The sequence below is a fragment of the Quercus lobata genome, chromosome 10 (genome assembly GCF_001633185.2).
Source record: "Quercus lobata isolate SW786 chromosome 10, ValleyOak3.0 Primary Assembly, whole genome shotgun sequence".
Classification (NCBI taxonomy): domain Eukaryota; kingdom Viridiplantae; phylum Streptophyta; class Magnoliopsida; order Fagales; family Fagaceae; genus Quercus; species Quercus lobata.
The window spans coordinates 53,893,438-53,905,416 of record NC_044913.1 but is presented as its reverse complement, the minus strand read 5'-3'; the positions used below and the strand labels follow the sequence as shown (position 1 = coordinate 53,905,416).

At 37.6% G+C, this 11,979-nt stretch overlaps 1 protein-coding gene across 1 annotated transcript; it reads right to left on the bottom strand.

Moving 5' to 3' along the window:
* Nucleotides 1-4,731: 4,731 nt before the first annotated feature.
* LOC115965922 (proteinaceous RNase P 2-like) lies at nucleotides 4,732-11,564 on the bottom strand. Its single transcript, XM_031085236.1, has 6 exons — nucleotides 10,567-11,564; nucleotides 9,977-10,078; nucleotides 9,679-9,854; nucleotides 9,414-9,534; nucleotides 7,331-7,399; nucleotides 4,732-5,403 (listed from the first exon to the last, which is right to left on the bottom strand). Exons 1-6 carry the CDS (start codon nucleotides 11,515-11,517, stop codon nucleotides 5,074-5,076), a joined length of 1,749 nt encoding a protein of 582 aa, XP_030941096.1. The 5' UTR covers nucleotides 11,518-11,564; the 3' UTR covers nucleotides 4,732-5,073.
* Between the last annotated feature and the right edge of the window lie 415 nt (nucleotides 11,565-11,979).

Sequence of the window (11,979 nt, the reverse complement as noted above, 5' to 3'; positions counted from 1 at the left end):
CTGTCATTGGAGGCTGCCTGCTGCAACATCCTATTCAAACCTTCTGAACAAAAAAAAAAAAGGTATGGAGACAAAGGATCTCCTTGCCTTAAACCCCTTGATGGCCTAATATCTCCCTTAGGCTGTCCATTCACCAGAATCGAATAGGACACTGTGCTAATACACTCTAGAACAAGAGACACTCACCTTTCACAAAAACCCAATTTCTCCATAATCTTTCTTAAATAGCTCCACTCCACTGGTCATACGCCTTACTCATATCTAACTTCATGGCCAAAAAACCCATTTTTTTGGATTTTTGGTTTTTCATATGGTGAAGGGTCTCAAAGGCAACCAAAATATTATCAATGATTGCTTTACTAGACTGAAAGGCACTTTGAGATTCTGAAGTAATGCTAGGTAAAATCTTCTTAAGTCTATTTGCTAGAACTTTAGAAATAAGCTTATACAGAATATTACAAAGTGCAATTGGGCGATATTCAGAAACTTTTACCGGGCTTTTAACCTTTGGGATGAGAGTGATAAAAGTGCGATTTATTGAAGGTGGGATTGAACCTGTATTGAGGCATGTGAGAACTGCCTCAACTGCTCCATCACCAATAATTGACTAGAATTGCTGGAAAAACAATGGACGCATCCCATCAGGTCCTGGAGATTTCAAGGGGTCCATCTGATTTAAGGCAATGTCAACCTTGGCTCTCCCAAAAGGAACAACAAGCTTATGATTCATCTCCTCAGTTACCACCTATGGTGTTGCTTCTAAAGCTTCTTCAATCCGGTTTGGTGAGGATGAAGCTAATAAATTTTGGTAAAAATCCACGAAAATATTTTCTATGCCATTCTAATCCACACATCTCTCACCCAAATGGTTCTCCAGCACCTCAAATTTATTTCGGCGATACCTGTGAGTAGCTCTACTATGGAAATACCGAGTATTTCTATCTCCTTCAGGCAACCACAATTCTCTAGATCTTTGTTTCCACATTTTCTCTTCTTTTGATAACAAATCATTTATCTCTCTTTTCAACCATGTCACCTGGTTTATAGACCTCCCCTTTATCGCCTCCTCTTCCGCCTTTCTTAGCAACTCTTTTTTTTCCTTCAATAGTCTAGTAATATTCCCAATTGCAACCTGGCTCCACCACTTGAGTTGTGTTTGGCAATGACTTATCTTCCCCTCCACCCTAGTCATAGCTTGACCGGGTGCATTGAAAAGCCAAGCAGTTTCTACTGTATCTTTGCAACCCTCTTCCTCCAACCACATGTGATCAAAATGCCATGGCTTTTGTCAGATTTTTGGGATACCCTTGAGACAAATAAGAATAGGCTTATGATCAGATGAACCACACTCCAAATGAATTAACTTAGTTGCAGGAAATTTGTCTAGCCATTCCATCGTAGCAACTGCTCTATCCAGCCTCTCCCAAATTGTAAAGCCATTCGAATGTCCATTACACCATGTAAATTTTTCTCCCGTAAAGCCAAGGTCCCGGAATGCACACTCATCGAGAACATCTCTAAACTCTTCCATTTGTCTAGCTGGTCTTTGCCTCCCTCCAAGTTTCTCATGACTTCGTGCAATCTCATTAAAATCACCTGCATAAAGCCATGGGATTGAATTCCTGCCCTTTAGTCTCCTTAGACAAGCCCACGATAAATAGTGATTACTTGTCTCAGATTCTCCATAGAACCCCGTGAACCTCCATTCATCCTCCTTACCCTTATTCAAAACACCATCAATGTGATTTGGGGAGAAGGTACCTAGAGAAAAATCTACTTCCTTCCTCCAAAAAATTACTATCCCCCCTCCTCTTGTATCTCTGCACACTTCAATCATACCACCAAAATTTAGTTTGACTCGAATATCTTCTAGCCTAGCCTTATCCAGCCATGTTTCGGCTAAGAACACAATTGAGGGATCTTATGCCCAGATAATATCCCCAATCTCTTGTTCTGTCAATTGGTTCCCAGGCCCTCGACAGTTCCAACATAAGAGATTCATTGCTCTTGGCAGGGCTACCCAGTAGCCTCCACCATTGAAAATTGTTTTTGACTGACATGATCAATCAATCTCCTCTTGTTTCGTAATTCACAACCATCAATCTCCATGAAAAAGCATTTAGAAGTACCAGCTGCTTCTGCCTTCGTCTGAGCATCACCTTTCTGAGCAAAACGAGCTACTCGAGTCCAAGTTCTAGTTTTAGCTTGGCCTTCCTCTCCCTCATGGCTAGAAGCCCTTCCCTGAGTATCGGGTTTATTTTTTTTCCTTTGTTCATCAGTTAAGGGATTTAAAGCAACCACATAACCAACGTCTGCCTCCAAACCCTTTTCTAAAATTTCTGGTATCTTATTTGGTGACTCAGCGTTAGGGCTATCCACGTCTATCTCCTTGTTTAATGCCGCCTCCCCCCTTTCAATTCTTTCAGTGATTTCAACGCTATTCAATTCTCTATCAATCTCTAGAATCCGATCCTCCAACGGGTCCCCATTATGTCCATAAATAACTCCATAATTCCCGCTATTATTCTCTCCATAAATGTCGCAATTATTCTCAGTTAACACCTTTACAGTTTCAGGTTTGGAATTCTCATGCACGTTTATTTCTTCCGTGATCTCCTCTTCTGAATTTACTGCTACCCTCTCCGCCGCTGAGTTGGCATGTTTGGCCCGCCCCTTACACTCTTTCCTCATCGGTTTTTGCATCTCAGTCACCGGAGTGTTGGACTGAAGACCACCCTTCTTCCTAGCCTTATTGTAACCAGGGACCACCACCATAGATTTCCTCCTTGTTTGGGTTGGTGCTGCCCGAATCCAAGGACTATACTCCCTCTCCCTACTATCTAACCATACTCCCTCTCCCTACTATCTAATGTTCCATCACTTTCAATCCATCTCGCACAATCCCTATCGGAGTGATCCAGACATCCACACCAATAACAAATATTAGGAAGACATTCATATTTGAATGACACCCAACACTCTTCGCCATCCTCCATTGATAACACTCGGCCCCGACACCAAGGTATCGAAATATCAACAAGCACCCGAATTCAGAAGAAACTGCCACGATTTACTTCAATATCCTTTGCATTTATATCCACCACGCCTATTGCTTCACACAAATCCTCAGCCACACCTCTGTTCAGATATCTCACTGGAATATGGTGCACCTGGACCTATAACGATACTGAATCCAACTTCAATGCATTCATTGAGGTAGCGCTCTCTAATCGTTGGAGGATCACTAGATGCCTATCAAAACTCCAGGGTTCACTCATCAAAATTTTGTTCACTTCTTTTGCATTATCAAACACAAATAACATCGTATGTTCGCCTGCATCACGAACTTTAAAACCATTTTTGGCTCGCCACAAAGGGCTGAAAGTCCTCACGATTGCCTCAGTGTTCAACACACACTTTGTTAGAAATTTAGCCACAAGAGTAAACTCTTGGTTCGCTCTATCCTTCTTCAGCGCCAGCTTGCCTCCCTCCCTTTCAATGAGAGACAAATTACGCCAATGCTTCGTCAAGTTCTCCATCCCTCCTCTTGTGTTTCCCTAACCCCAAAAGAAAGACAACCCACTAGCCCTATTAGTAAACTAGTTACCCTAGGGAACTCAACAGCCTTACAAGAAGGAACTCTCACTTCTACTGCCTAAGAGGCAAAGAGTCTAGGACCCCTCCCTTAGTGTTAGAGAAACCTTTTCAGTTCAAAGCAAAACTTGGTTATTGGTTATGCCCCATTTTAGTTCTCGCCTTAGGCCCCAAAATGTCTAGGGCCAGCCCTGCCCGAGAGAAACCAAAAAAATAAATAAATTGGGTCTTTCTTTCTTTGGCTGGCAATGGCATATTCTCTATCAAACACCAGACATTCATTCTTGTGGGTTTCACTTTCACATGGGATTGCAACACAGACGTCACTCGGTCTTTTATCAAACTCAAACTCCTAAGTCCAAACGTCAAAAAGCCATGCACAAGGTCCTCTAATGGTCAAAACTCCAAAGAGTAATAATGGGATTTGTTTTGGGAGTGACAATAGTATTGTTATTATGAGTAAATTATTTTTCATTCATTCTTTACAAACATTAAAACAATAAATAATGAAATTGTTTAATCTTTTATTGTTCCCTCATTTTTCCTTTTCAATCTTTTTTTTTTTTTTTTTTTAACCCACAAACTTAGTGTTAACCAATCATGTGTAAAATCTATGTCAGGTTTAGGGGGGGGGGGGGAAAGGATGTGATGCAGCCTTGGAAAATACCGACGCTAAGTTTAAAATTCAACAAGAATTTTTTTTTTTTTTTTGGTAAATTAAAATGGAGGGATTTATGGTTATATTACACCCTCGGGTAGGGCACCAGGCGAACCGAATTTATGGTTACTGCCTATGCGGGATTTCAACCCCACAAAGGATGCCCACCAACGGACTCCTGCAGGCAGCAGGACTCGAACCTAGGTGTGTTGCACAAAGCGTCCGAGCCTTACCCACTTAGCCAAGCCCCCCGTTGGCTAAAATTCAACAAGCATGATTGATTGAAATACATTCCTTCCCACATTGAAATTCTGTGTGTGGGGGTGTGTGTCACTTTTCTGTTTTATCTAATTAGCATGATTCCAAGTAGAAAGCTTTATTTGACTGAAAAAAAGAAAAAGAAAATGTAGACGCCATTATGGCTCTTAACTCTTTAAGTAAACTTCAGCAAGTGTCTACGAATATAATCAATAAACAAAAAGTTATAATCCTTCATTTTATTGTGTTCTCAGTTAATAAACATGAATTTAAAATCCTTCATATTGTTGTTGGAAACTTGAATTTTGATTATTGTACAATACAACAATGGAACTATAAGAAAATTTATCAAGTGCATGATACAAATTGAGGGAAAGGCAAAATCCTTCATTGTAAATGTTATAGGTAGAAGACCACTTAAAGTATTGAAAAACATTGACTTACAATAGGTCACTAACGCTGCTGTTGCTGCTGCTCTATCATTCCATCATGCTTGATGGACATTTTTGAAACAATTGAGAAGCCTCTGACATGGAACCAAGTCATTGCTTCATTAAAAAGTATCAGTTAGGTGTATGAGATGGCTGGGAAGGAGATGGGGATCTCTCTTTTCGTTTACCCGTCAAGGAAACAGCTTTATCATCAGAAGACTGAAAGGAATGCACGCTGTTATGTAAGCCATTGCCTCTTGTAACACTCTCTGACTTGCAAGGACTTCTTGAATCCAGGTTGGAGATGCAATGACCATTTTCAGAAGTTTCTGCATTGACTGGGACTTTATCAAAAGCTTCACTAGCACTTGGCCTAGTAATGCAGAGCCAAGTTCTTAAAGATTCATTGCAGTCGCTGCTGTTGCCAGCAACAGGCACATGCCATGATCCTTTTTTTGATTCCTGGAATCCAGATTAGTGTCTCAGCACTCCATACAAGAAATGAATCAAGATATAGTTTTTAACTAATATAAGAAAGATTAAATGGAAACAGCCAGTTTCTTGTAAAAAAAATTTAGGAACACATGGGCCATCAGAATACTCCATATGTACAGCCCAACTAACAAGTACCAACAGTCATTCCATTAGCCACAAAACTGTAACTTTAAGGGAATTATATATAAATTTGTGCATAAAGCTGCTTGAAGAACAGCCTTTTCCATTCAAGGGGAAAAACCTGATAAAAATTTTATACAGTAGAGAAAAATATATAAAAAAATTCAAGATGGGGTGGGTTTTGGTAGACTTTAGGTCCAAATAAAAGTAACATTATCAACATTCTTTTTTTTTTTTTGGATAATGACAGACTATAAGAGTATCCAAGTATAATCTTGTACATTTATGAGCCATTATAAATGTAATGTGTTACTCAAGATGGGACTCCTCCTTCCCCCTTTCCTTTTTCATGTGCCTTGAAGGTTCATCTCATTTTAATGCAGAAGAAGATTGAAAAAATGACATTAAGCTCAGTTGTTATGAAATATATGATAAACTACAAATGCCCAAATCAGAAACCACAGGAAGTCACAGAGAACATCTAAGCATATTTTTACTTTCATTTGAAAGAAGTTAATCACTTAATTGGATTTAGATTCTATTCTCTAGTATATCATAGAAATGTAATACCATGAACAACCACCAATATGGCTTGAAGTCATCAAAATTGTTGAACTTGTCCAAATTAAAATGTACATGGAAGTTACTAGAGGTATATATAGGAAACAAGCAAAAAAAGAATTTTATAAGAGGACCAAAAGTTTTTGTTCAGTAGCACAATGTGATAGACATGAAGTGTCTGTTTGGCAAAAATTATTTTTACCAACTTATTTTATTATTCAGCTTATTTTTGCTACTATTTATGGGTCTCACTGCATTTTTGGTACTATTCATGGGTTTCATTGTACTATTTCAGATAACTTTTACTTTTATCTACAGTACTTTCAGCGAAAAGTTTTCAGTTTCAGTAAAATAAGCGGATCCCAAACAGACCTGAACTCCTCATTCCCTTCCAATTGAATTCCCCAAAGTGTATGCATAAAGTTGCCCAAAGTTTAATGGTTATGAGATACATTGTACAACTTTGTTGAGTGCTTAAGGACTCATTATATATCACACAAGTCATTGTGAAAATAAATTTCATCAAGTTCCTATGTGATTGCCAAACATCATTCCTGCTATATATGCCTTTCAAATTTCAAACTCACACAAAATCATTTAAATTTCTATCAAATTCCCAATCTTACCACATTTTCCCTCTCCTCTTAATATATCAAGATCATAATCCATTTTGAAATCTAATCTAATGAGTATTGACCGTTATGGTTTATTTTTTTTACAAAGTAAATAAGGATTTTATTGAGTAAGACTACTTCATAGTTCATATACAAGGAAATGAACACAAAGAAATCTAAAGAATTACTAAAGGTTATGTACAGCTCGACAATCATTTTAAAAAATCAGCAATGGAGCTTGACCATGTATGGATTTAGATTTAATACATAAAAATTAAGACAATAATGTGGCAATTTCAGCATGTCAAAAGGCATAACTGTTCATCCCTAAAGTAAAATTTCAGCATTAAAAATGGAGCCTGTGTAGTGACCAAGGAGACAAAAGTGACAAACACAAGCACACAAACTTGCACATTCACGCGCTCGTGCACGCACATACAGAAAATTAATGCTGAAATGGATTACGAAGCCTAGAGAACAAATCTCTATAAAGACTGTCATCAAGTTGAGAAAACAATAGATGAAATTTTTTTTTATAGGCACATATGGGAATTGTTTTTATCAGACAAAAATTTAAAGAACCAAATTACGAATGGTACCTGGATGACAGAAGAATATGGTGGCGGCATCTGAAGTTTCAAGTTACCTTTCACAAAAGTATACCGAACCTAGAGCATGGGATGCAACAAATGTTTATTCATACAACGAAATAGGGATCTAACATATGATTCTCATCAAATTGATATCTAAGACTTAAGAATACATGCTTTGAAGAAGAATCCTAAGAAAATTTGATATTTGTAAATCTGAACAACTGTTTCTTATTCCAAATATTAACTTTATGAAATGTGAACCCTGTCCCCCTAAGGTCATTCAGATTGAGGAATAGTAGGGTAGCTAAGGACAGTAAAACATACATTTACTTATTTAAAAAAAGGCTCAGGACAGGAAAACAACTATAATCATCTCATTATCTGCATAATGATAATCGGAAGAAATGCCCTGTGCCTGATGCAGTGCCTCAGCTAAGCTCAACCAACTCACATTGTTCAATGTCTTTTATATTCTCATTCTCAAGATATGTGTATAATATAAAAATGCTTGGCTGTGTCTTGATAAGAGGGTGTGATTATCCATGTGTATAATATAAAAATGCTTGGCTGTGTCTTGATAAGAGGGTGTGATTATCCATCTTATGTGTGAAACAGAGAATTTTCTGCATCTTAGAGTGTAGTCATAGGAGAGCCGGGGGCTAGCCAAGACGCCCGGACGAGGCAAGGCACCACTAAAGTGCCTTTAGTGAGGCTCTCGCCTTTACAGCCTAGGTGAGCAAGGTGACTACCTTAAGCCATGAAAAAGCGCTAAGGCGAGAGCCTCAGTGTTTTTAATTTAATTTAATTTTTTTTAAGTTTTAAATTTTGAATAGAAGGTTCTTGTAAAACCTATCATTAGATTATTAATTTTAAAAAGCATGTTAGAAAACCTATTGTTAGATAAATTATTTTACAAGAGTTTTTTGTAAAACTTATTGTTAGATTAATTAATTTCTAGTAGAAGCTTGTTATAAAACCTATTTTTAGAATAACTAATAGAGCCTAAACCATGTTAATCTTATTTTGAAATCATTTGATAGACCTCATTTTTCATGCAACACATTTTTTTGATAAGTAATAAGTTTTATTGATATCAAAAAGGGACACCCTAGTACACAAGGAGTGTACAAGGGGTCAACAAATCAATTGCAACATATTTAAAAACACTTTATTATAAGATTTCAATACACTAGGAACATATGATTTAAGTTGTATATGTATAATAAATATATTTAGAGTTTGGTGCCTCGCTTTACTCGGGCTAACGCGTTTTTGTCACCTCACGCCTCAGGCAAAACAAGCCCTTGGCACCTTTTACTTTTGACTACCTTGTCTTAGACATAGTTATAAGTCAGTTCTTTGACCATATTAAAACGACAGATTTGGCAATTCATAAATGAACTTTTTGGACAGAGGTATTATAGACAAGGATTTGAATTTGAATTTTTAGTTTAAATGACTAGAAGAGATTATGAAATGGCTTCTTTTTTTTTTTTCATTCTAATGATGAAATTAATAGATGGATTTGAGCTTTATTAATATGTGGATTTGAAATGATTATGTGTAAGATGTCATTTCAAATCTATAATATTACAAGTGTTATTGATTGAGCAAAATCTTAAAAGCTCAAATCCTCAGTATAGTAAGATTTATATTAGCATTTGCTCTTCAATCAAATGATTTTAAATCCTTGTATACAATGCAACTAAACAATACTGAGCAAAAGGAAATACGGTTTAATAATGTAAAACCAAAAGCATCCCCACATCTAGCCAAAAGCGCGCTCTTCTTTTTTGACAAGTAATAAATTTATTGATGAGAAGGAACTACCCTGTGTATACAGGATGTATACATAAGATAGGCTAAAGAGTTACAAAATGTGTATCACAATTGAAACAAAAGAATCTATGAGATCTACAATAGAAGATATATCATTAGGACTCAATACACATGACCATTCAAATAGCCAAAGGCACCCTTTACTGAAAATATAATTAAAAGAGAGATATAATTATAATTAATAAAAACACAGAAAAAATATGAAACAAAAATGACTATGTATAGGATAAGCTTTTCAGGCAGCACATACTTGATGTCGTTCTTTCCATTTGAGAAAAAAGCTACTTCCAAGGAGTTCAAAAATGTGATCTCGCATTTCATCATTTGTCACAAGTAAACTCTTGACTTTTACAGCAGCATACATCCAATACCTGAATTATATAACCCTTCATTAATAAATAAGAAAGTGATATAAGGAAAATATGCACAAGCTGTTGAAAACTGAATGAGTCCTAATTCATACATTCAAAATCATAATGACCTAAAAATGGATGTGGCGGTTTAAGGGTAAATACCAATCATCATTGGAACCAGTTGGTGTTGTATAAAGAATGCCGTTATCCATCCACTCCTCGACCAGCTTTCTTTGGGAAGGATTTTCCAGAAGTGCCCGAAGACGTTTGTTATGCAAGACAACCAGCGGCCATTTGTTTCCGCTCCAATTATACAATTCTTTCACAACAGCATCAAGCTGCTCTATTGCAATTTGCAGGACATAAACATTAATGAAAGATACAAAAATTAGTGGTTAGATAGAAAGAGAAGAGGGGGAAGAGGGGGAGGGAGGAAACCAACACAAATAGAATGTACAACCTGAGAGACACTGAATCCACCATCAGCAAAATTTTGTTGGTAGAGCCCAATATTTGCTCCATCCACTATAAATTCAAAATCGCCATGTGTTTCCAGCCAATCCTTGAATAGGATATTTCAGTGAAGAAAGAGTATCAGTAAAAAGTTAGAAGAGATACAAAGTATAAAACACATTAATAATTTGTTTCTGAGCAGAGAAAATGAAATATTAAATCTTTCATATACCATATCAAAGATTAAGTGGTCCATGAGTTTTAGAAGCACAACAAGCAATAAAACCCTGTACACCTACATTAACTAGTCAATGAGTTAACAACCAGCCAAACCACTGGAACCAGACACTAATTCTATCATGCTGTCCAAAACAGACTCAACTAGTAACATTCTAATTAATCTGAAAATCAGAACCAATGATCAATGTGGTGACAGAAGCAGTAAATCAAACTCATTTCAATTCTTCTAATTCTACATAAATATATACAAATAACATTCCACAAAAACAATTAAACATTCAAAGTAGCCATATTATCTAAAATTCCGAAAAACACATACCAAAATCGAAAAAAAAAAACACACACACACACACTCACCTGGAACTCACTAAAGTTGGCCTTAACCTCCCTTTCTAAAGCCAATGCAGCCACGGATTGCGCAAACCTCTCAGTCTCAGCATCATCAATGTCCACACACGCCAACTGCTCCCCACATCCACCACACCTCCCAGCCGAATCCACATTGGCTCTCTTGACAACCCAATCACCCTTCCCAATCCACCCCAAACCATGCCACCCTCCCCCGTTTTTCTCCACCGCCTTTTCGACTCTCTCCACCTCCCAATTCACCTCTCCCACCTCTCTAGCCTTCTCACCACAAAACCAATCCTCAATAGCCTTCGCCGTGGTTGAATCCCCAACACTCCTCACCACATTCCTCAACTTATGCAAATACCCATAAACCCTTTCTCCATTCCCAGTCTCCGAGCTCACCTTCAATAAAGCTGCAAGCTCCAGCTCCTCTAAACTAACCCCAACTTTACCCATGTGTTCCTCCACCTCATAAGCCTTCTCCGCCTCCAAATTCTCACAGAAACACATCAATGCCGGGTCGTAGGTACGCAGCCTCGGCGCAATCTCCATGGATTTCACAAGACCAAAGGCGTAATCCCCGTCGCCTTTCGCGGCGGCGAGGCGGGCGGCGGAAGTGATTGAGGCCTCGTTGGGCTTGATGTGGAGAGACAGCATGTGATCGTATATGCGGAAGCCGTAGGTCAGAGCGAGGGGTTTGAGTGATGGGTCGGTGACGGAGTTGGAGCAGAGGTAAAGGAGAGTATTGAAGTGGCTCTGGTTGAGGCGCTGTGAAGTCGCGGACTCGTATAGCGAGATTGCGGCGTGGAGGTCTTTGTTTTTGGAGCAGAGTGTGAGGTCTGAGTGGAATTTGGCTTCTGGGGTTTGGTTCTTCTTCTTCTTATTCCTGTTATTGTTGTAAGTGGTGCGGGCAGAGGCGGCGGCGGCAGTGGTGGTGGTGGTGGTGGTGTCGTCCATGGCTTGAAAGTCTGAGCAAAAACCCTTTAGATTCAAAAACCCTGCTAGAGTTAAATGGGTATTTGTGTATGGGCTTGGTCGCATTGGGCTTAGGCTGGCATATAGATTATAGAGTACTATTTAGAATTTCCATGAATTCAACAAAATTCTAGTTATGAAATTTTTACTAGAAAATAATTTTTATATTTTAGCTATTACTTTTTTAAATACACACTACACTACAACAAACTCTTTATTTTTATTTCTAATATATTTATATTAATATATATTTTTTTATTCTTTGTTAATATTTTTAGCAAACACTCATTTTATCAAAATTCTTCTCCCTTGAAATCAACAAGAGAAATGTAAAAGTAATTTTTAGTGACGGTTTCAAATTAGGACAAGTAATAATTTATTACCTAATATTTATTGTAAAAGTATTATGAAAATATTATTGACATAGTATTTCTCAATCAACAA

What these genes read in the sequence shown, in the direction of transcription:
- LOC115965922 (XM_031085236.1), bottom strand. Translation starts at nt 11,517, where the DNA reads ATGGACGACACCACCACCACCACCACCACTGCCGCCGCCGCCTCTGCC. An exon ending in CCAACTTTAGTGAGTTCCAG is followed by an intron (nt 10,079 to 10,566) that starts GTGAGTGTGTGT and finishes ATCCTATTCAAG; the next exon opens with GATTGGCTGGAAACACATGG. An exon ending in CATATTCTTCTGTCATCCAG is followed by an intron (nt 5,404 to 7,330) that starts GTACCATTCGTA and finishes TCTGGATTCCAG; the next exon opens with GAATCAAAAAAAGGATCATG.